Raw genomic sequence first — 23,759 nt, 5'->3', positions numbered from 1 at the left:
TTTGGTGGAGTGGGGTGCAGAGGGCATGTTTCTGGCAAGCAGAGAGGACACTTTCCCTCTGAACCACCCACTCTGAATAAACTCTTGTGTCTGGAGCACTGGCTCGATTAGAAGTTGGAGTCACGCCCTATCTAGTTCCACTCTTCAGTTACCTCTTCCCCAGAAGCAAGTTGCTGAAGCCACACTTGACTTTTTTGCATGCATTTGTATGCAGATATCCGTGTAAACCTTTCTCGGGTCCGTCCCATTTATCATGTCTCCTGTGATGTGCTGTGCTGTGCTGTGATTTCAAGAGCTGTGACAATAAAGTTGGAAGCACATCATCTATTACATCCATGAAAGCAGAGTCTGTCTGGTACTTGGGTTGACTCGTGGTTGGCAAAGCAATTGGTGAGACTTTCCCACCCACCCTCATAAGCCAGCAGATTGTGTCTTGATTGGGGGAGGTCAGAATAGACTGAATGTAGCTTAATCCAACTCAGAGCCTTTTAGTCCATTTCTGTACCTTTTTTTCTTAGTGTTCAGTTGTTAAAGTTGTGTAGTGACAGAAATTCATGGGGGACAAAAAGAAACACTTGCTTCTTTTCTAGCATGCCTGATAAATCAGTCCGGATGCTCATCCTACTTTAATTTTGGTGTTTCAAGAAAATCCTGTGCTATAAATGAATGTTGATTTTCACCCAACGCAAACCCTCTGGGAGCTGGCCTGGTCTGGCTGCTGTATTACATCTTCTGCTTTTTCTTCCAGCATCATCAAGCCAAGCAGAGAAGGAGCTGACAGATTCTCCTGCAACCTCCAAACGCATCTCCTTCCCAGGTAGCTCAGAGTCTCCTCTCTCTTCAAAGCGACCAAAAACATCAGAGGAGACCAAACCGGAGCAGGTGAGGCCAGAAGGGGCTGTGCTGGTGGGGGAGTGTTTCACATAACTGGGGGGAAGGGGGGGAGTGGAGTCTCGGGTGGGCGGGCTTGGGGCGGACACAGTTGCGGTGGGAACTGAAGATTCAGCCGGAGGGGTGGCTGTGTGTTCCCCACAGATGTACCAGTGTCCCTACTGCAAGTACAGCAACGCCGATGTCAACCGGCTGCGGGTGCACGCCATGACGCAGCACTCGGTGCAGCCCATGCTCCGCTGCCCCCTGTGCCAGGACATGCTCAACAACAAGATCCACCTCCAGCTGCACCTCACCCACCTCCACAGCGTGGCGCCCGACTGCGTGGAGAAGCTCATCATGACGGTAAGGCAGCTGGGAGCAGGACCTCGGGGCTTTTCTTTCCCCAGCGGTCAAAGGTGATGCAGCAACATGGACAGGACTCTGTTGCTGGATGCGAGAGCCAGTGCAGAGTTGGAAATGTCAAAGATAGTTCTGTGACCTTTGTTCACCTTAGACTTGGCCTGACTGTGGCCTAAAGGGCTGAATACATATGCATTTCTCAACGTGCCTTATCACTCCTCTCTCCCCTCAGGACGCAGAGGCCTAGAGTAGCTAACCATTTACATGAAGAAGTTGTTATTCAGATTCTCCAAACCTTTACTGAGCAGGTCATCTTCTAGGTTGCTCTTAAATTCATTATGTCTCATTTCATCCTCACAACCACTCTGTTTTATTTAAAGAGTTTGACACGTTTACATTGATGGCTGAGGAAACTGAGGCTCAGAGAGGTTAGCTGACTTGATGCCCCTGCAAGTGGCAAACTCGCAGAATGTAGCCCTGTGACGTGGGAGTTTCTCAAGTGGATGCTTTCATTCTCAAAGCAGGAAGGTGCTCAGTTGGGTAGCACGTGGCGAGTCATGAACAAGGGCTTTGCATTTTGAGCATGATGTTGCTACACCTGCGGGGCATGGCTCTAAGTGGCCACTGTAAACATGGCCCAAAAGATTAGTATAAGGATTTAAATCTAATGTAATGAGAAAACTTTTCAAACGTCTACAGGCGATACCAGTATCCTGCATTCTGTGTATGCTTGGGCTGCTGGAAAGCCCTTTCCTGATCACTAGAGGAAAAACCCCCAAAGAGAAAAATTCTCACCTCTAACTTCCTTCAACAGTGGAGTAATAAGTTAATTTGATTGCCTTTTCGTGTGAAGATTCCCATGCAGGTCACAGATGTGTAACCTCTAGGCATTTCCCATTCCACTTGGTTACGCAAAATTAATGAATAACATTGTAAATGATGTTTAGTTGTGAGGAACATACATTTGATGATGCGTCAAGAGGACCTTAGCAGCCAATGGCAGGCTCTAAGGTGACCTAGCATGAGTTTCATTTCAAGTGTAAATGCACTTTCCATGGGTATTTTCAAATAGACAGACTGGTGAACATGGTTGAAAGGTTCTAAGTGGAAACTTCCTTTTGTGGATGGGTGGGTTTCTGTTACAAATTCCCCTGGAATTCTCTCCAGCCTTGGAAGTAACAAGGGGGATTTTCCTCAGGCCTCATCATACTTCCCACAGATGGCCTGGAACCATGGGAGCCTGAAGAAACAGGAAGAGATGTGGGGAGGGTGGCATTTTCAATACATCGTCCTTCTGCTCTGGTGATTATTTCTCCTGTTTAATATCAGTCTGGTCTAGGAAATGTGAGCCTGTAGTAATCTGTATGATTGGTTTACATCAGACAGTAAGTTTCATTTATACATCCCTAGGGACTACTATATAAATTACATTTCAAATATCCATTGTTTGTCATACTTTTATAACAGCAACAGTATGGTACATTCAAAGTAGCAAGTCTGGTGGTCATTATGAATCTTCTTCATTTATCAACAGAGTCTTTGAGAGGAGGATGTTACTGCTGTGTTTGCTTGGGTACCAATCCCTAAGATATTTCTGGGTGTTACCCACTCAAGCAGTGATTCTCAACCTTTTTTTTGGAGACGCTGGTGAAAACGGTTCAGTAGCCTTACTGGGTATTCTGTGCACACTAAAGTTTGACAACTACTATTAAGAACTCTTTCAAATATTCTCCATGTTCAAAATTGTGTGTACAATGCCAGAGAGCATAAGGATACCCTAAAATCCATCCATGGAAACAGGTTAATAAACCCTATTTGAGAAGACTCCCTAAGAACATAATTACGGAGGAGAAACACACTCCCTAAAGGGGCTGTGCTTGGCACCTTGTACAGGAACCCCTGTGTACCTACCTCATTTGCCCATAGCAGACAATGGAGATGTTTTCTAAATATTTCTGAAAAAAATGTGCAAATTGTGGGAAATGTGCTGACTATAGGAAGTTCATTTGCTAGCAACAAGAGAAAGTTAATGGATTCAGAAATACAGTTGAAAGTTGTGGGAAATGTAATCATAAGGGTTTTACACTCGATTTAAAGGCGTATATAAGGATGATTTGGTACCCTGTCTTTGCATGAGAAGATGGAGTTACTGCATGGCTGTCAGTATTGAATTGGTTTCTCAAGTCATGAGGATGGTTTGCATTGAGCTAAATGAAGCAACTCCACCTCGACCCTTTAGCAGCATCAGCAGGAAAAGATGAGCAACCAGGGTTAGAGGGGCGTTTGTGGCCATACCTTGGGGTGAGCCCAGCATCCTATTTGAGGACTGGACTGCTGATCTTGGTCTCTGCCCTGACAAATTAAATAGTTGCCATTGTCCTTCCTCTGAAAAGTTTGGTGTTAATATGAAATTTGCAATTGTTTTACAACTAAGTGTTTATAATGAACCTGTGGTTAGAATCATGCCCCTGGAGGATATTTTACAGCAATTTTATTAGAAAATTGGCCAAGGGAAAGTATTGGTTAGGCTTTCTGATGATACATCTGTTTGTTCCTGGCCAACTAGAGCAGGAAACTCTGAGAAATGCCCCTCAAATCAGAGCTGCATTTCCTAAACCATATCATTAAGGAATGGTCAGTGTTCAGTCATTCATCCTCCAAGAGGAGAAAGTTATGTCTGCTTTATCCTTGAGTGGCTGGGATGAATGGCAGTGAGAGGAGTGAATCTTCTTCCTTGCCAGATTGACTGCCTTTGGCTGCAAACTAGGAGAGCCTGGCAAGATCCACCAAACAGACAGCTCCTGGCAGACACGGGGTATGTCCAGGGTAGCTAAAGCTATAAATTCTGGGAAATACTTTTTGCTGTTTGGGTCCAAGGGCCCAGGATCTGGCTTGAATTGGGTTTCAGTCTCTCTAAAAGTAAATTCCACCCTGATAAATGGAAATAGATTACTTTCTCTACAATGCCTTTCTGTTCAGTTGTAAATGGAGAGTGTTTTGAGGAGGCTTCATTTAATAATACCTTATCAGACAGCTTTCAGGAACCTGCAGTGTCTAATATGTCTGTTGCTATGGTAACAGTTGCTTGCTTATGCTCTGCATCTCATATCTGTGTCTTCCATGGGCCCCCTTCTTTTTACCGATGAAGGGGCTTGAAAAATATTCTCCACTGGGAACAATTGCAGCTCTGGCCCTCCGCTATGGAAACTGCACCCATACCACTTCATTCTGCTCAGCCTATTGGAAACAGAGCTCCAAACGGTGTCTTTACACATGTCATATGAAAGACGGAAATCTATAAAGCTTAAGGCGGTGAGACAGGTGCCCCTCCAGACCCAACTGAGCGACCCGCCCCCGATGTCAGTTCCATAGAATTCTCACCTATTTACCGAGAAGTCCGAGATTCCGAACTGGTGGTGGGGATATAGGGGCTGCTGCTCGTGCCCTCCTTTGTCTCACAGTTTTAGGCGAGGAGGGTTGAGGGCATAGGGGACAGGTTTCTGGCCCCTAAATGAGAATGGGAAAGACCACCTACAATGCATATCAGTAGTCTTAAATTATTCTAATTGATCACTGTCCTTCTAAGTGGCAAGACACACCACTGGGATCCCGGAGCACTAATACGGGGAAACTGTCTTTCTTCCCCAGTCACTTAACAGAGTATGACCTCATGGCAGAGAAGGGGGTTGGCTCTGGAGCAGCCCAGGAACACCTCTTTCTCTAGCCCTTCGTCTTCACTCCCTTAGTTATTCTGTACGTTTTGTCCACGCACAGATTCCCCTTGGCTGCCCCTGGACCTGCACTGCCTGCAGGTCCCCTCCACCCCCAGCCCGCCCCAGCTGTCTGTCTCCTGTGATGTTTTCGGTCAGCGTCTGTCTCTGCTCGTCGTGTGCCTGTGCATCCGAGTCTCCAGATCAGGCTGGCTGCTTGGCCCCCCTGCACTGGGGGCTCTCGGGTGGCCAGCGGCCCTGAGGCTGTGGTACCCACTTGGGTACCAGCTCTCACTTTGTCTCCATCTCAGAGGAGGGTAATGAAAATAATCGGGCTTCATTAATTCCAAGCCCTGTGAGGTGATAGCCATTTGGAGCCTGTTTGCCAATTAGATGGTCTAAATTAAAAGTGACCTTGGTATACTGCCACTGCTTGCCTCTCCAAGTCTAATGAAGCTTTTCTCTCCAATTCAGTCCCCTTCTCAGCTTTTTTCTCCCTCACTCACTGTGTGTGTGTGTGTGTGTGTGTGTGTGTGTGCGCGTGCATGTGTGTGTGAACTGTTCATATGTTTCCTGTTCTCCCACCTACCTCCTTTTTCAGTCTTTCTCATTCTTAGATTTTAAAATCTGGTTCAGGGCTGCATTTGTTTCTGGCCCATATGAATTGTTAATATGGCCCTACAATTCTTCCTCTTGGGTTTTAGGTTTAAAAAAAAACAACAAAAAAGATAGACAACGACATAGGAAGACATTTTAGAAGGGAAACGAGACAAAGAGAGAAACAGCCCTCTCGACTCCGTGGTCCAGCGCCCAGCCTGGCACATTTGGAAGGTAGTAAAGGGAAGGAGGGAAAAACCTCTGAAGCTCTCTCTGCTGCCGTGAGTTGCCGGGCTTGCTGGCTGCAGATGTGCAGAGACCAGCTGGCAGCCATCGAGGTCAGGGGAGGAAGTGAGCAGCCAGACCCTCACTGGCGCCGTCGACTTTGGGTCCCCCACTAGCTAGAATGCTCAGTTCTGGAAGCGGTTGGCTTTTAACTCCATGCTTGTTTTTTGAACAGGACCAATGCCTCATTCACAAGGTGTAGAGACCGGCCAGGTCTGTGCCAGGAAGGCCTGTGTCTGAGGCTTTTTCCCTCTTTTTTTCCCTCCACCTGAGTTTCTTCATTCTCTTGATTTTTTTTACTGAAATATGAAGGATTTGAGTCTCCTTGGGAGTCTAGGTTTTGGCAAATCTGTACCTTCACTTGGAATAGAGAGCCTTTCAGAAAGAAGCTCTACTCAGGTGAGCAATGCCAAGGCTGTGGGGATGAAGGTCTCAGAGAAACCAAGTTCAGTACTCGCTCTAAGAAAGTACCTTTGCTTTCCAGCATGTGGAACTTGTTGGTTGCATTGCTCTAACCTCAGACAGGGTGGCCTTGAGAGGTGAATTTGCATGAGCAGTCCCGTTCAGAATTCAGCAAAGTGTATACACCCCTTGGCTGCTCAAGTTGTGGTATTTGGTCATTTCATATCCATGACCCAGAGAAAGCAAGGAGTGGGGAGGGCTCCTTATAATTCCAGCTTCTTCTATCGAAAAAGAGTCAACATCAGCGGCCCCTCCCAGATGTCACAGTGGGGACCAGACCCACATCTAAGACTCTGGGTTTTATAAGGTGTGTCCTTGGGGCTTTCGGGCCCACTCACCTCATAGAAACTTGAAATGCGTTAAGTCATAATCCGAAATAATGGTGAACTGAACAGGAGGTAGGAACTAGGTATTTACAAACCCACGTCACCTTTCCTAGTAGTTCAAGGGCAATTAACTTGAATCCCGGAATTTCCCTCGAGGGAGCCTGTGATTTCCTGAAATTATCTACGATAGTTTGTTTTAAAAGTATTTTCTCTAGAAGGCTGCAACTTTCATCAGATTTTCTAATGAGTTTATGATCTCTAGAAGGTTAATTATTCTGGATGTGAGCTTCTTGGACACAGGGACCCGGTCTTGCTGTCTCACAAGCGTGCAGCACGGGGACCTTGTACAAAGTTTAGTGAATGACGGTCAAATGAATGGATGAGCAGAGTCATTTGAGGCCCTTCCTTTTCATCAACTAAGTTGTTTTGGAATGGCTTAAGCGTGAAGATTCTTAGTACCGGCATGGAGCTCTTCTGTTTCTATCGTCATATGTGAGAATTGCTTGAACTTGAAGATTTTCAGCATCAGAGCAGAACTCCACATTTCCCTTGTTACATGTGAGACTTGTTTACTTGTTAGGAAGGTACTGCGCCTGTTCGGATGATATTTTCTTCCTACGTTTCCGTCAACTCTGCATGCTTGACTTGGCTGAGAGGAGCACATGTGGTATCCAGATCATCACCACAGAGCTGCTTTGCGTGGTCATGGCCGCCGAGCTTGAGAGACTCAAGTTCTGAGGCAGTAATGGCTCTAAGCAATTGAATTTTCTAACCAGAAAAACTCTGACTTTTGGTTCAAAGTCTGTTTTAATAGTCTGAGGTCCCCTCTATACATTAATGAGTAGACTGTGGGGGAATGTAACTTAACATACTCAGTGTTTATGGGTGTAAGATTACTGGAAGAATCAATCTACATGGGTGTCAGTGTAGGAAGCATAGGTGTTTAGACTGATTGTGTACTATTGTTTGGCCAAACCTAAAACTTTTTGTTTGGCTTTTGAGTGTGTGGATGGGAGGGCTTGGGGCAGAGAGAGTGAATGTGTAATGCCGCGTACGCTGTCGGGACGGGGAGCTGCTGGCGGCATCTAGTCCTCCGAGGGTCTCTGTGGTTTGGACACGTTTGGGGCGGCTCTGCTTACGACGCTGTGGCCAGGTTTTGTCCTCTCACACACTGGCATGCTCCGACGCTCCTAGAGACAGGGAAGGTCTTCACAGAACTCTGCCCAGCACTGTTGAGTGACTGCCTTTCCCACGGACTTTCAGCCGTCCATCAGAGGCTGGCTGGGATAGACTCAACCTTCCACACTGTGTGGCAGCCAGACATGATTGGGAAACAAGGAGTGCCAAGGCAAGTATTGAAGGAACTCAGCCTTTGGCCAACTTTCATTTTCTTCCGTGAGCGGAATTCCTCAGAGAGCCATTGGCAGGACCGTATTTTTGGCTCTTTACAAAAAAGCGTGGTAACTTTGAGTGATGAGCTTGAGAAGCTGGTAGGAGAGGGAGTAGTGGACACGGACACGGGAACGTTAGTGTCCGAGAGCTGACGTGGGGCCCTCCAGCGTCCTGCACAGCAAAGAGGCTTCCATCGCAACCTCTCTCTTCAGACCCATGTGCAGACAGACCGCACCAGAATTTCTAGATCCTTAGGATTCTCTTTAGGGGTCTTCTTCTTTGCTTTCTGGGCATTTCTTGCCCATTAAGATTTTATAGGGCTTCCCTGGTGGCGCAGTGGTTGAGAGTCCGCCTGCCGATGCAGGGGACACGGGTTCGTGCCCCGGTCCGGGAGGATCCCACATGCCATGGAGCGGCTGGGCCCGTAAGCCATGGCCGCTGAGCCTGCGCGTCCGGAGCCTGTGCTCCGCAACGGGAGAGGCCACAACAGTGGGAGGCCCGCGTACAGCAAAAAAAAAAAAAAAAAAGATTTTATATACCCAACATTTTTGTTTGTTTTCAGGGAGAGGTTGGGTAACACTATAGATGAGAAGATGCAGGTAGATAGAAGTAATTACGTAAACACGTATGAGGCAAGACTTACAGGTTTGGGGGCCCAGATTAAGATGCAGAGGAGCATGTGAGGTTGATGATTATATTTTGGGGAGAGTTAATTGATGGAAGGTGAAGGCAGACAAAGAACCGCTGCTTACTGCCTTCTTGAATCCCAATCAGGAATTATGATTAAAGTCGCGGCGAGACAACAGAGGGCTGATGAATTGGTGTCTTTTTTTTCTTTCTTTTTTGCCGTCATTCACACTTGATTGACTTCAACCTTTCAAGTGCAAAAGTCTCTCTTTTCCATTATTATTCATAGCCATCTGAGTTTTTCTAATTAAAGTGTATGAAAACAATTACTGATCCGTCGTACTGAGTCTGTTAGAGGGGATGTCTGCCTTACTGTAATGTGTATAAAAAGCCCACAGTTTTCTATAATGATGTGCAGCTGAGGTGTTAGATAATTTTATTCTTTTTTACTCTGTAGGGCTTTTTTTTTTTCACTTCTCATGATTCATTTTTCATAATTCCTAAAGATCCCAGGAAAGGACTGATCCTGCAGCTACAGCCGAGAAAGGAGGTGTGGGGGGGAGTCTTTTTTCCTTTCCCTTTCTCCCCCTCTTGCCCCCAACCTCGTGCTCCCCCTCGGTTGAGGACTATAAATTAATCGGTGACCTTTCACTTCTTGGATTCCTGCTGGACTCCCCAACCACACTGGTCAGAAATGCTTTCTATTAAAAAGAAAATAGATGGAATGAGTTTGGCCATCTCCGCTCCATTCCTAACGATTCATCCACAGCTAGCCGTAAGCAGCTGCTGGCGAGCTTTGTGTGAGGGTGTAGATTCTGTGAGAGCAGGGATTGTGTGTCACATTCACCTGCCACGCACCTGCTCTTCGTAAACGCAGGGTTCCTCAGAGCCCTTCTTCGTAGTGCCTGTTGCTTAATTTTTGCACCTACGGGCATCTGGGTTGCTGAGATTATCCTAATACCCTGAAATGTATTGAGGAGTTACCTTTTTGGATTTATGGGGACAGCTGTCTGAGTTTCCTTTAGGAGGAGTGGAACCTACCACTGATGATTCTAGTGAACACGTCAGCAGTGATTTTGAGCAAGGCCAGGATCCTCGAACCATTAAAAATTAATAGTAATTTATTTTAAATATTTAATTTTGAACAGTAATCTAGGCGTTCCAATCTTTGTAACAGCAAGTGAAGATACTATCTCAATAGTTGTGTTTGATGGGAAAGTAATGCCTCCAGGTGGGGCTGTGTGCCATGTAGAAAGGTTAGTGGTGACTGTAAGTTTCTGTTCCTGTAACCTCAGGGTCAGTTTGCTTCTCAGGCTGTCATCAAACAGGGAACGATTTCTAATTCATTTGGGAATCTCATCGCCAACTACCTTCCCATCCTATAGTAGGCAAAGGGATATTGCTGCTTCTTAAATGAAGAACCTTTTAGCCTTACGTTGGATGTTGAGGGCCTCCTATCACGTTAATGGAGGGCAGATGATAACTTGTTTGGACAAGCTTGCGGCCAGATGGCAGGAAAGCCTGGAGAAATAAATGCCGAAAGATCTGACCTTAAATTGTAGCTCTTTTGACCCAGGCTAATTCTGGAGTTGCTGTATTGGGAAACAACAGCCGTGGCCAAGGTGGGGCTGCCCTGTTGTAGAACGTAGGGTGCGGGGCACCCTCTGCGGCTGGGACACTGGCCAGAAGTCCCCTCTGATGCTGTGTACCTCAGGCAAAGACCCCAGGAGAAATCCTGACTGAAGTGAGTCATAAGAAATGCTCATTTGCACTTGATCTCAGCTTGTAAAGGGTTACAAAATGTTGTTTCCTGGAAAAATCTGCCAGTGTGTCTGCGTGTCCTTAGCCTTTCCTTTGTTCCCTTCTCTTCTCACCCTTTCCTTCGCTCTTATTCCCCTCCTCTTCTTGCCTGAATACATTCTGAAAACAGTACTACAATGCTCCCTGCTTCAAGATTACAGTGTACTTTACTAGGTATGATTTAATTAGGGCCCTTATTATGTTTTCAGCAGCTTAAGGTGGGCCTTTCAACTTATCTACCTAATTGGTTGCACAAGAAGTTTCACAGCCCATGACAAAACATTGTCAGTGATCAAAGTCAAAATTCTGCATAAAGGAAAAATATTAATAATAAGATTATTCTTCAAGTGTGCACTGCTAATTATGTCCAGAATGTAACCGTAGAAACGCTTTTGACTGATGTGAGCTTTGTCTAATAAACATGAATCTTCAGTGAGCTATGAAAAGTGACACCTCCAGCTTTACACTGGTGAAGGCTAATTTTGCTTATTAAATAATTTTGACACATTTCCCTATTTTGTGTCTCTTTCCTTGCCCTTTGACTCTCCTCGCTTCTCTACTGCTTGCTCTTCAGGTGACTACCCCTGAGATGGTGATGCCCAGCAGCCTGTTCCTCCCAGCGGCTGTTCCAGATCGGGACGGGAACTCCAGTTTGGAGGAGGCAGGAAAGCAGCCTGGTTAGTGTCATTATTCTTGACCCCTGAGAAGAGTAAACAAAATGAAACCTGGGGCCAAAATTTTCATGGAGCAAGAGTGCCAGGAATTCTTTACGATACTCCTAAAAGCTGAATGTAACTTTTCAAGGGATGAGGGGCACCGTTGTCAGCTACTTGATGCTCTGGTTCTTGGCATGTATTTGTGTACACACTTCATATGGTTTGAAGTGAGAAAAGCAGGTGAGAACCAGTGGGGTTTTGGTGGACATCTGTCCCCTTGACTATACAGTGAGGAAGTGACTAACCAGAGAGTCAGCCAGTAGACCCATGACTTACCACCCTAAGCCATCAAATACTCCCTCTCTGAGGACTTAATTATTAGGGACCTGTGGAGCACATGGGTGACCTCAGGGCACTGGATTAGTTGTCTTTCTAGGTGCTGTCATCTCTGCACAGAGCTCTTCTCTGAGACTTCCAGGAGTGCCTTACGGGAGGCAGCGGAGAGGTGCATTTGGAAAGAACACTGTTGTAGGCATAGATGCTGCTGGTGCCCCACGGTGGGTCCTAGCTGGATGGGGCCTTAGACCTCTGTTTATGAGTCTCTCCTACATCTTTGACACCTTGTCAGCAGCTGAGGTTTAAGCTGGGAAGAGTTACACCACACTACTGCCCCACCGTGTCTCCCTTGTGATTTTTCCATATTAGGCAGCATACAGCTGACCCAAAAAAGGGTCAGAATATTTATGGGTGATGATCTCACTGTAGAGAAAAGTTTTAATGTGTTTTCATAATTGGCCACTTGAATGTTCTTTGCTTATTGAATAGAGAGGACAGTCCAAAGTCACATTATAACAAGAAATTTAATGCCTAAAAATATATATATCCCAAAATTTCTTATATTACAGTGGATAGCAATTCTTGCAAATTCCCCACAGCTTAGGACAGCATGAATTCACATATTCTATAATTCAGATCCATGTAAAGGGGGTATCCCTTCAAGCCAGTTCTTGAGAAATTGAAACAAACAAATACTGTTTAAAAGGCAGATTTGTGCTATGGTATAGGCCTACTAGCAGTTGAGACTTTTTGTATCTCCTTTTCTTCCTCTCTGTTCCTGTGCACCTGCTTATATAACACGTGCTCTCAGCGGTGTGGGGCTCTGTGGAGAGTGTGTGTCTGCAGGTTGGGTATTTATTTCCCTCATCATGAGACTCTGTTCATGAGGCCTTGCTGGGTAGACAGCTCTAAGCCTTCTTTATCATTGGGCTTTTTTTTTTTTTTTTTCCAGAAACCTCAGATGATCTGGGAAAGAACATCTTGCCCTCTGCCAGCACAGAACACAGTGGAGATGTGAAACCCTCTCCCGCTGACCCAGGCTCTGTGAGAGAAGATTCAGGCTTCCTGTGCTGGAAGAAGGGGTGCAACCAGGTTTTCAAAACTTCCGCCACTCTCCAGACGCACTTCAACGAGGTTCACGCCAAGAGGCCTCAGCTGCCCGTGTCGGATCGCCACGTGTACAAGTACCGCTGCAACCAGTGCAGCCTAGCTTTCAAGACCGTGGAAAAGCTGCAGCTCCACTCTCAGTACCACGTGATCAGAGCTGCCACCATGTGCTGTCTCTGTCAGCGCAGTTTCCGAACTTTCCAGGCTCTGAAAAAACACCTCGAGACGAGCCACCTGGAGTTGAGTGAGGCCGACATCCAACAGCTTTATGGTGGCCTTCTGGCCAATGGAGACCTCCTGGCAATGGGAGACCCCACCCTGGCCGAGGACCATACCATAATCGTTGAGGAAGACAAGGAAGAAGAGAGTGACTTGGAGGATAAACAGAGCCCGACGGGCAGTGACTCTGGGTCGGTACAAGAAGACTCGGGCTCAGAGCCAAAGAGAGCTCTCCCTTTCAGAAAAGGCCCCAACTTCACCATGGAAAAATTTCTAGACCCTTCTCGCCCTTACAAGTGTACCGTCTGCAAGGAATCTTTCACTCAGAAGAACATCCTGCTAGTGCACTACAATTCTGTCTCCCACCTGCATAAGTTGAAGAGAGCCCTTCAAGAATCGGCAGCTGGTCAGCCAGAACCCACCAGCAGCCCTGACAACAAACCTTTCAAGTGTAACACTTGTAACGTGGCCTATAGCCAGAGTTCCACGCTGGAGATCCATATGAGGTCTGTGTTGCATCAAACCAAGGCCCGGGCAGCCAAGCTGGAGGCTGCAAGTGGCAGCAGCAATGGCACCGGGAACAGCAGCAGTGTCTCCCTGAGCTCCTCCACCCCAAGTCCTGTGAGCACCAGTGGCAGTAACACCTTTACCACCACCAATCCGAGCAGTGCTGGCACTGCTCCAAGCTCCAGCTTACTGAGCCAAGTGTCCGCTGAAAGTGCAGGCATGCCACCCCTGGGGAACCCCAGCGGTGCCAACACTGCTTCCCCTTCAGAGCCCAAGGAAGCCAATCGGAAGAAGCTGGCAGATATGATCACATCCAGGCAGCAGCAGCAGCAAGCACAGACCCTGGCCCAGGCCCAGGCCCAAGTTCAAGCTCACCTGCAGCAGGAGCTGCAGCAGCAGGCGGCCCTGATCCAGTCCCAGCTGTTTAGCCCCACCCTCCTTCCTCACTTCCCCATGGCCACGGAGACCCTGCTGCAGCTGCAGCAGCAGCAGCATCTCCTCTTCCCCTTCTACATCCCCAGCGCCGAGTTCCAGCTCAGCCCCGAGGTGAGCCTGCCAGTGACGAGCGGGGCGCTGACGCTGACGGGGGCGGGCCCAGGCTTGCTGGAAGAGCTGAAGGCTCAGGTTCAGGTCCCGCAGCAGGGCCATCAGCAGGTCCTGCAGCAGCAGAGCCAGCTCTCTCTGCCCCAGAGTCACTCTGCACTCCTACAGCCCAGCCAGCACATCGAGAAGAAAAACAAATTGGTCATCAAAGAAAAGGAAAAAGAAAGCCAGAGAGAGAGGGACGGTGCCGAGGGGGGAGAGGGCAACTCGGGACCAAAGGAATCACTTCCCGATGCCTTGAAGGCCAAAGAGAAGAAAGAATTGGCCCCAGGGGGTAGTTGTGAGCCTTCCATGCTCCCTCCACGCATCGCCTCGGACGCCAGAGGGAACGCCACCAAGGCCTTGCTGGAGAACTTCGGCTTTGAGCTGGTCATTCAGTACAACGAGAACAAGCAGAAGGTACAGAAGAAGAACGGGAAGACCGAGCAGGGGGAGAATCCGGAAAAGCTCGAGTGCGACTCCTGTGGCAAGTTGTTCTCGAACATCTTGATTTTAAAGAGTCATCAAGAGCATGTTCACCAGAATTACTTTCCCTTTAAACAGCTGGAGAGATTTGCCAAACAGTACCGAGAGCACTACGACAAGCTGTACCCCTTGAGGCCTCAGACCCCCGAGCCGCCGCCTCCGCCCCCACCCCCGCCGCCGCCCCCGCTTCCGGCAGCGCCGCCCCCGCCGGCCTCCACCCCAGCCATCCCCGTGTCAGCGCCACCCATCACCTCGCCCACGATTGCACCGGCCCAGCCATCCGTGCCGCTGACCCAGCTCTCCATGCCCATGGAGCTGCCCATCTTCTCACCACTGATGATGCAGACGATGCCGCTGCAGACCCTGCCGGCCCAGCTGCCCCCTCAGCTTGGACCTGTGGAGCCTCTGCCTGCGGACCTGGCCCAGCTCTACCAGCATCAGCTCAATCCAAGTCTCCTCCAGCAACAGAACAAGAGGCCTCGCACTAGGATCACCGATGACCAGCTCCGAGTCCTGCGGCAGTATTTTGACATTAACAACTCCCCCAGTGAAGAGCAGATCAAAGAGATGGCAGACAAGTCTGGGCTGCCCCAGAAAGTGATCAAGCACTGGTTCAGAAACACTCTCTTCAAAGAGCGGCAGCGTAACAAGGACTCCCCTTACAACTTCAGCAATCCTCCTATCACCAGCCTGGAGGAGCTCAAGATCGACTCTCGGCCCCCTTCACCAGAACCTCAGAAGCAGGAGTACTGGGGGAGCAAGAGGTCTTCAAGAACAAGATTTACTGACTACCAGCTGAGGGTCCTGCAGGACTTCTTTGATGCCAACGCTTACCCCAAGGACGATGAATTTGAGCAACTCTCTAATTTACTGAACCTTCCAACCCGAGTCATAGTGGTCTGGTTTCAAAACGCCCGACAGAAGGCCAGGAAAAATTACGAGAATCAGGGAGAGGGCAAAGATGGAGAGCGGCGGGAACTTACAAATGATAGGTATATTCGAACGAGCAACTTGAACTACCAGTGCAAAAAATGCAGCCTGGTGTTTCAGCGCATCTTTGATCTCATCAAGCACCAGAAGAAGCTGTGTTACAAGGATGAGGACGAGGAGGGGCAGGATGACAGCCAAAACGAGGATTCCATGGACGCCATGGAAATCCTGACGCCCACCAGCTCCTCGTGCAGCACCCCGATGCCCTCCCAGGCTTACAGCACCCCGGCACCAACGGCCAGTACAGCTTCCGCTGCTTTCTTGCAGCTTACATCAGAGGCTGACGAACTGGCCACCTTCAGTTCAAAACCAGAGGCGAGTGATGAGAAACCAAAGCAGGCTGAACCTCCCAGTGCACAGCCAAACCAGACCCAAGAAAAGCAAGGACAACCAAAGGCGGAGCTGCAGCAGCAAGACCAGCCCGAGCAGAAGACAAATGCAGCCCAGCAAAAGCTCCCGCAGCTGACGTCCCCCGCTTCGTTGCCCCAGCCTCCTCCACAAGTGCCCCCCCCTCAGTGCCCCTTGGCCCAGTCGAGCCCCAGTCCCTCCCAGCTCTCCCACCTGCCCCTTAAGCCCCTCCACACGTCAACTCCTCAGCAGCTGGCCAACCTACCTCCGCAGCTAATCCCCTACCAGTGTGAGCAGTGCAAGCTGGCGTTCCCGTCGTTTGAGCACTGGCAGGAGCACCAGCAGCTCCACTTTCTGAGCGCACAGAACCAGTTCATCCACCCCCAGTTTTTGGACAGGTCACTGGATATGCCTTTCATGCTGTTTGACCCGAGTAACCCACTGCTGGCAAGCCAGCTGCTCTCTGGGGCCATACCTCAGATTCCGGCAAGCTCGGCCACTTCCCCTTCAACTCCCACCTCCACGATGAACACTCTCAAGAGGAAGCTGGAGGAAAAGGCCAGTGCCAGCCCTGGAGAAAACGACAGTGGGACGGGAGGAGAAGAACCTCAGAGAGACAAGCGTTTGAGGACAACTATTACACCAGAACAGCTAGAAATTCTCTACCAAAAGTATCTCTTGGACTCCAATCCAACTCGAAAGATGTTGGATCACATTGCGCATGAGGTGGGTCTGAAGAAACGTGTGGTACAAGTCTGGTTTCAGAACACCCGAGCCCGGGAAAGGAAAGGACAGTTCAGGGCTGTGGGCCCAGCGCAGGCCCACAGGAGATGCCCTTTTTGCAGAGCGCTCTTCAAAGCCAAGACTGCCCTGGAGGCTCATATCCGGTCCCGTCATTGGCATGAAGCCAAGAGAGCTGGCTACAACCTAACTCTGTCTGCAATGCTCTTAGACTGCGATGGGGGACTCCAGATGAAAGGAGATATTTTTGATGGAACTAGCTTTTCCCACCTACCCCCAAGCAGTAGTGATGGCCAAGGTGTTCCCCTCTCACCTGTGAGCAAAACCATGGAGTTGTCTCCTAGAACTCTTCTTAGCCCTTCTTCCATCAAGGTGGAAGGGATTGAAGACTTTGAAAGCCCTTCCATGTCTTCAGTTAATCTAAACTTTGACCAAACTAAGCTGGACAACGACGACTGTTCCTCAGTCAACACAGCGATCACAGATACCACTACTGGAGACGAGGGCAATGCGGATAACGACAGTGCGACGGGAATAGCAACTGAAACCAAATCCTCTTCCGCGCCCAGTGAAGGGTTGACCAAAGCGGCCATGATGGCAATGTCCGAGTATGAAGATCGGTTGTCATCCGGTCTGGTCAGCCCAGCCCCGAGCTTTTACAGCAAGGAATATGACAATGAAGGTACAGTGGACTACAGTGAAACCTCGAGCCTTGCAGACCCCTGCTCCCCAAGCCCTGGTGCAAGTGGGTCAGCAGGCAAATCTGGAGACAGTGGGGATAGGCCCGGGCAGAAACGTTTTCGCACTCAGATGACCAATCTGCAGCTGAAGGTCCTCAAGTCATGCTTTAATGACTACAGGACACCCACCATGCTAGAGTGTGAAGTCCTGGGCAATGACATTGGACTGCCAAAGAGAGTGGTTCAGGTCTGGTTCCAGAATGCCCGGGCAAAAGAAAAGAAGTCCAAGTTAAGCATGGCCAAGCATTTTGGTATAAACCAAACAAGTTACGAGGGACCCAAAACAGAGTGCACTTTGTGTGGCATCAAGTACAGCGCTCGGCTGTCTGTACGTGACCATATCTTTTCCCAACAGCATATCTCCAAAGTTAAAGACACCATTGGAAGCCAGCTGGACAAGGAGAAAGAATACTTTGACCCAGCCACTGTACGTCAGTTGATGGCTCAACAAGAGTTGGACCGGATTAAAAAGGCCAATGAGGTCCTCGGACTGGCAGCTCAGCAGCAAGGGATGTTTGACAACGCCCCTCTTCAGGCTCTCAACCTTCCTACGGCATATCCGGCAATCCAGGGCATTCCTCCCGTGTTGCTCCCCGGCCTCAACAGCCCCTCCTTGCCAGGCTTTACTCCATCCAACACAGGTGGGTTCTGCTCTTGGTGATTCTCCCAGTATTAAATAGCCGCCCAATTAGCGCTTCCTCTATGGCTATCACACAAAACCTCTGAGTGCTGGCCTGATAGGAAGCTTCCCTTTTCAAGTTCTCTAACAGCAATAAAACCTCAGGTCCCTTCCACTGAGTCTCCCTAGAGCTGGAGTGTACACGACTCTTTGACTTGCCTGTTCAAGGATGGGGATCTTGTGGTTGGAACAGTCTCCTGAAACCATTCTCGTGCCTGGTGTTCAGTACCACCACCAGGGTGTGTGTGATAGGCGTCAACTTCAGGGTTCTGGCGTACTAGATCCTGGGGTATTTTCAAGACAGCAGTTTCCATTATAGACCCTTCCATTCAGTCCTTGTGGGGAAATGCAGATCCCATCTCGATATCTGTTGAAAATATAAAACATTTGGTTCAAGAGAATTTAAATCAACTCTTTGCCTTCCCCTGTGGTCCCACCTCCTTTTTCAGAGACGTGCTCTGGCAGGAGATGCTACCAGGAAGATGCTCTCATATGGTAGAGCCTTACTCCTGGGGTTCTCTTCGAGTCAGAAATAGAGTGTTATGTTAGTGTTTTTTGTTGGTTGGTTTGCTTTTGGCTGCACCACGGGGCACGTGGGATTTTAGTCCTCCGACCAGGGATCGAACCTGTGCCCCCTGCAGTGGAAGCACGGAGTCTTAACCACTGGACCGTCAGGGAAGTCCCTGGTTTCTAAATAGACTGCCTTTGTACTGGAATGCAGTGACCAGGAACTCGTATTGGGCACTGTGGTTCTGAATTATGACATGTTTTAGTCCTTTAGACAGACAAAAATGTTAATGGTAACACCCCTTCGTTTTCTTCTGCCCATTTCCCTTTCTAATTCAGAGTCACGTACTTGGTAGTTATTTTTCCACTTCGTAGGGAGTGCCGCAGTTCTTTCTGTGTACCTCGCTTGTTCCTCCTCCTCTGCCCTCACCCGTCTTCTCTGAATCCAGCTGTCTTCCCTAAATTGGACTTTCACCTCCAGGATCCTGTGAGACGGAGGCACAAGTTAGCGGGTCCCTCCACAGCCTGTGTTGACCAGTACACATTCACCAAAGGAGAGCCCCTCAGAGTGCCTCCTTACCTTCAAAACATGGCCCTCTTCCCGGGGTGGAAGTGGTTCTGCTGCTTCCCAGAGCAGCCCTGGTTTCTGGTTGAATTAAATCCAAGTTTTATAATTTTAGCAGTGTTTTACAGAACGTGAGGGCTACCTCATTCCAGATCCCAGTTTCTTATCCAAAGAGAAGAACAAGAAAAGAAAGCATTAAGATGTAGAAGTCGTTGCTTACATGTGTTGGCAAGTAATGTCACAGAATGATGCTAAAGTCAGCTAGACATAAGCCAAGAAAGAGACTATGGAAAGTGGCTGGGCACTGAACTTCACTTGCAGCCCAGGACCTTGGAAGAGGGGCTTGGGAAAGCCCAACATTTCATAATAATGTGAAAATATTAGAATCAAAATGTCTGATCTATTCCCCTTGTTTTACAGATGAGAAAACTGAGGCCCAGAGAGGTCAAGACCATTCAACAAGCTAGGGTAGGAGCCGGGCTCCCAGTGCTATGTACTCCTTCCACAGCACCCAATACGAGCCAGTCAGTCAACAGGTATATGTTTAGTGCTACTCAGGTTCTGAGCACTTAGAGTGGACTCCAGGTAGGAAGACAGATCAGCTCTTAATCATTCAAAGCAGCCAGGCCCGCCCCAGTTACCACCGTCTGACTGTACCGCAGCTCCCAGGAGCACTGCATCTGGAATTAGGAAAGAAAGAAAGAACGTGTGTTTAATACGTCAGGCCCGATGGTAAGCTCTTTCCATATGAGCTTCCATTTAAACCCTACATCCATCTGTTGTGGAAAGCTGCGGTTCCAAGCAGTCAACTAATAGGCCCGATATCACACGGCAGATGTGTGTCAGCCACAGTCCATACCTCGTCAGTCCGACTCCAGGAGTACGTGACTCAGCCTCAGGGGGATGAAGTGGCCTCTTTGGTTCTGATCTTACAGATAAGAAAACCAAAGCCACGGAATTATTGTGAGAATGTATTGAGCTACTTTATCTCACATGGCTAGTGCAGAGCCTGGTAAATAGCAGAAGTTCAGTACATGTTTCTTAAAATTGGAGCTCTCTTGTGCACTGTCAGTTCAAGGTAGAGGAAGTCAGTTCTTCTCTGGCAGCCTGATGCCAGAGGGATGGGGAGATCAATAGGCACTTCCTTCTCTGCCCCACTGGTCATTGGGCTCTGCCTACAGCTCCAGCCTAACGCTTGGAGCAAGCCTGTTGCCTAGAAATAGACAAAGCCATGTCCCGAGTTGGAATTCATAATCTGCTTTGTGCCACTTTAACCAACAAGCCTTTACTGAGTTTTTCTAAGTCAGACACATCTTCTCCTCTGATTTCAGTCCCGTAAGTACATTCAGGAAATTGGATGACTTAATTTCAGTGGTCCCTTTCTGCCATTTTGGAAGAGTCAATTAATGATATTATGTGATGCTGAGGGAGGCATCCTCCTTGGCTATCCAAAAGTTAATGCCTGTTTTTGCTGGGACTGGCAACTTGAGGCAACCTTGTTCTCTTCACCCGAAATCTGAGGTTTTTTTTTTTAATGCAGCGTGATAGCCCAGGGAATACTGCACCACTGGAGCTAGAAATCAACATTGTCTTCACCTGGCTTGGGCTTCAGAGTGTTTTTTCTCATGAAGACAGTGACTTGTTTGTTTGGAACCCCACCCCAGCTTTCTTGCTGAAGGTGGTCCAGATAAAGTAGTACATTTTGGTGTCCTCTGAAGAGGAGGGACGCATACCGTCTAGTGTCTTGGATGTGGTCAGTGCTGTCCTTCACCGCCACCTTGCTAGTCTTCATGAACCAGCAGCAGCCCCCCATCACCCTGAAACAAAAGATTTAACCCAGGAGATATGGGTCAGGGAGGAGGTCAGGCTCTGGGGCTGGGTGAAGGCTTTACAGGTAGTGGTAGATTAGGCCTGAGTGTGATTGATTGAGGATGGGGCTGTGTCCTGCGTGCGCCTGGTGACATGGTCTGCCACCCGTAAGCAGTGGTGCCTGGGGTAGGTTGTGATGTCTTAGGAATTGCTGGTGCCAGCACTTTGACATTGCTCTTCTCCTCTTCCTATGGCTGCTTTCTCAAGCATCTGCAGTCCTAATCCTCCCGTATGTCATTCAGATAGGGGCAGGAGAAGAAAATGCTCATTTTTCCGGTGGACTACAGAATCCTATTCCTAGGTGGTTACATTTTTCAGCAGATTTGTTAAAGGAGATCAGCTGAGCCAAAGCAGTGCCACTGTTTACCTTGAATGGATTGTTTCCATTTCTTCCCATTGCTCCTCCTCTCTGTGCCCTCCTAAACACATCCATTCACCTGCAGCAGTGGAGGTCAGAGAGGCACATGTGTAGAGCCTGTTGTGTTTGTTCAGGTGGTCTTGGTGTCTGGCCGGGTTTCTTGCTTTTGCTGTCTTCCGCAGACAGCTTCTGGTGGGGCCTCTTGACTGTACTATTTCTGTGGGGCTTTTGATGAAGGCCATCGGTTCCGATGGGTCCCGGCTGGCAGCAGCTTGTCTGGGGGCCTCCAGACTAATTGCCTTGGGCAGAGTTGGGAGCGCAGCAGAGAAAACATGACCGAGTGGGATGGGTGTTGCACGTTGGGCAGGAAGGTGTTGGAAGTTGTTTACCTGGTATGGGAGCTGACCCAGGGCTGGGTCCGGATTAGAATACAGGCTATCCAACCTGGGCCTGGCGGGAAAGCCGTTGGATCAACAGGATCCTCCAAGTTCAAACCTTGAGCTCTTAGACCCTGTGCCAGTGACACAGGTGAAACATCTTTAGCACTAGCCTCAGCACCCCAGACTGACACGTGATTTCTCTGTCTCCACTCCTTTCAGCTTTAACATCTCCTAAACCGAACTTGATGGGTCTGCCCAGCACAACAGTTCCTTCCCCCGGCCTCCCCACGTCTGGATTACCAAATAAACCACCCTCAGCGTCGCTGAGCTCCCCCACGCCAGCACAGGCCCCCGCAGCGACGGCCCCTCTGCCAAGTCCCCAACCGCAGCCGCCGCAGGCGCAGCCGCCGCCGCCGCCAGCAGCCCAGCCGCCACCCGCGCCGCAGCTCCCGCCGCAGCAGCAGCAACAGCAACGCAAGGACAGAGATGGTGAGAAGGGAAAGGAGAAGGAAAAGGCACACAAAGGGAAAGGGGAACCCCTGCCCGTCCCCAAGAAGGAGAAAGGAGAGGCCCCCACGGCAGCCGCAGCCACGATCTCAGCACCGCTGCCCGCCATGGAGTATGCAGTGGACCCTGCGCAGCTGCAGGCCCTGCAGGCAGCCTTGACTTCGGACCCCACAGCGTTGCTCACGAGCCAGTTCCTCCCTTACTTTGTACCAGGCTTCTCTCCTTATTACGCCCCCCAGATCCCCGGCGCCCTGCAGAGCGGGTACCTGCAGCCTATGTACGGCATGGAAGGCCTGTTCCCCTACAGCCCTGCGCTGTCGCAGGCCCTGATGGGGCTGTCCCCGGGCTCCCTGCTGCAGCAGTACCAGCAATACCAGCAGAGTCTGCAGGAGGCCATCCAGCAGCAGCGGCAGCTGCAGCAGCAGCAGCAAAAAGTGCAGCAGCAGCCCAAAGCAAGCCAAACCCCAGTCCCCCAGGGGGCTGCTTCCCCAGACAAAGACCCTGCCAAAGAATCCCCCAGACCAGAAGAGCAGAAAAACGCACCCCGTGAGGTGTCCCCCCTCCTGCCGAAACCCCCCGAAGAGCCAGAAGCAGAAAGCAAAAGTGCGGACTCCCTCTACGACCCCTTCATTGTTCCAAAGGTGCAGTACAAGTTGGTCTGCCGCAAGTGCCAGGCGGGCTTCAGTGACGAGGAGGCGGCGAGGAGCCACCTGAAGTCCCTCTGCTTCTTCGGCCAGTCTGTGGTGAACCTGCAAGAGATGGTGCTTCACGTCCCCACGGGCGGCGGCGGCGGCGGCGGTGGCGGCGGCGGCTCGTACCACTGCCTGGCGTGCGAGAGCGCGCTCTGTGGGGAGGAAGCTCTGAGTCAACATCTCGAGTCGGCCTTGCACAAACACAGAACAATCACGAGAGCAGCAAGAAACGCCAAAGAGCACCCTAGTTTATTACCTCACTCTGCCTGCTTCCCCGATCCTAGCACCGCATCTACCTCGCAGTCTGCCGCTCACTCAAACGACAGCCCCCCTCCCCTGTCGGCCGCCGCCCCCTCCTCGTCCTCCGCTTCCCCCCACGCCTCCAGGAAGTCTTGGCCGCAAGTGGTCTCCCGGGCTTCGGCCGCGAAGCCCCCTTCTTTTCCTCCTCTCTCCTCATCTTCAACGGTTACCTCAAGTTCATGCAGCACCTCAGGGGTTCAGCCCTCGATGCCAACAGACGACTATTCGGAGGAGTCTGACACGGATCTCAGCCAAAAGTCCGACGGACCGGCGAGCCCGGTGGAGGGTCCCAAAGACCCCAGCTGCCCCAAGGACAGTGGTCTGACCAGTGTAGGAACGGACACCTTCAGATTGTAAGCTTTGAAGATGAACAATACAAACAAATGAATTTAAATAAAAAAATTAATAACAAACCAATTTCAAAAATAGACTAACTGCAATTCCAAAGCTTCTAACCAAAAAAAAAAAAAAAAAAAAAGGAAAAAAAAAAGGAAGAAAAAGCGTGGGTTGTTTTCCCATATACCTATCTATGCCGGTGATTTTACATTCTTGTCTTTTCTTTTCTAATATTAAAAAGAAATAAGAAAAAACTTAACCTTGTTACATTGTGTCCTTTTGAAGGTACTATTGGTCTGGGAAACAAGTCCACAGGGCCTCCCTATGTCTTTGGAGCTTAAACCCCTTGTATATTTGCCCCTTTTCAATAAATGCCCCACGTTGATAGCACAGAGGAGCCCGGCATGCACTGTATGGGAAAG

The 23,759-nt window shown here is 49.4% G+C and overlaps 1 protein-coding gene across 2 annotated transcripts in view; it reads left to right on the top strand.

The window, feature by feature from the left end:
• The window catches only part of ZFHX3 (zinc finger homeobox 3), a 252,143-nt gene extending 228,642 nt beyond the window's left edge, over nt 1-23,501 (top strand). The window contains exons 6-10 of one of the 2 annotated variants that reach the window (XM_049703073.1): nt 749-882; nt 1,036-1,236; nt 11,007-11,109; nt 12,377-17,785; nt 21,722-23,501. In XM_049703073.1, coding sequence (XP_049559030.1) covers nt 749-882; nt 1,036-1,236; nt 11,007-11,109; nt 12,377-17,785; nt 21,722-23,358 — 7,484 coding nt within the window. In that variant the 3' untranslated portion in view covers nt 23,359-23,501. Of the gene's footprint in view, nt 1-748; nt 883-1,035; nt 1,237-11,006; nt 11,110-12,376; nt 17,786-19,315; nt 19,431-21,721 lie in introns of those variants that run through there. The other variant, XM_049703074.1, reaches the window with a different exon arrangement.
• Nucleotides 23,502-23,759: the final 258 nt, after the last annotated feature.

The sequence above is a fragment of the Orcinus orca genome, chromosome 20, assembly GCF_937001465.1.
Source record: "Orcinus orca chromosome 20, mOrcOrc1.1, whole genome shotgun sequence".
In the NCBI taxonomy this organism is placed as follows: Eukaryota; Metazoa; Chordata; class Mammalia; order Artiodactyla; family Delphinidae; genus Orcinus; species Orcinus orca.
This window is presented reverse-complemented; position numbering and strand designations above follow the sequence as displayed.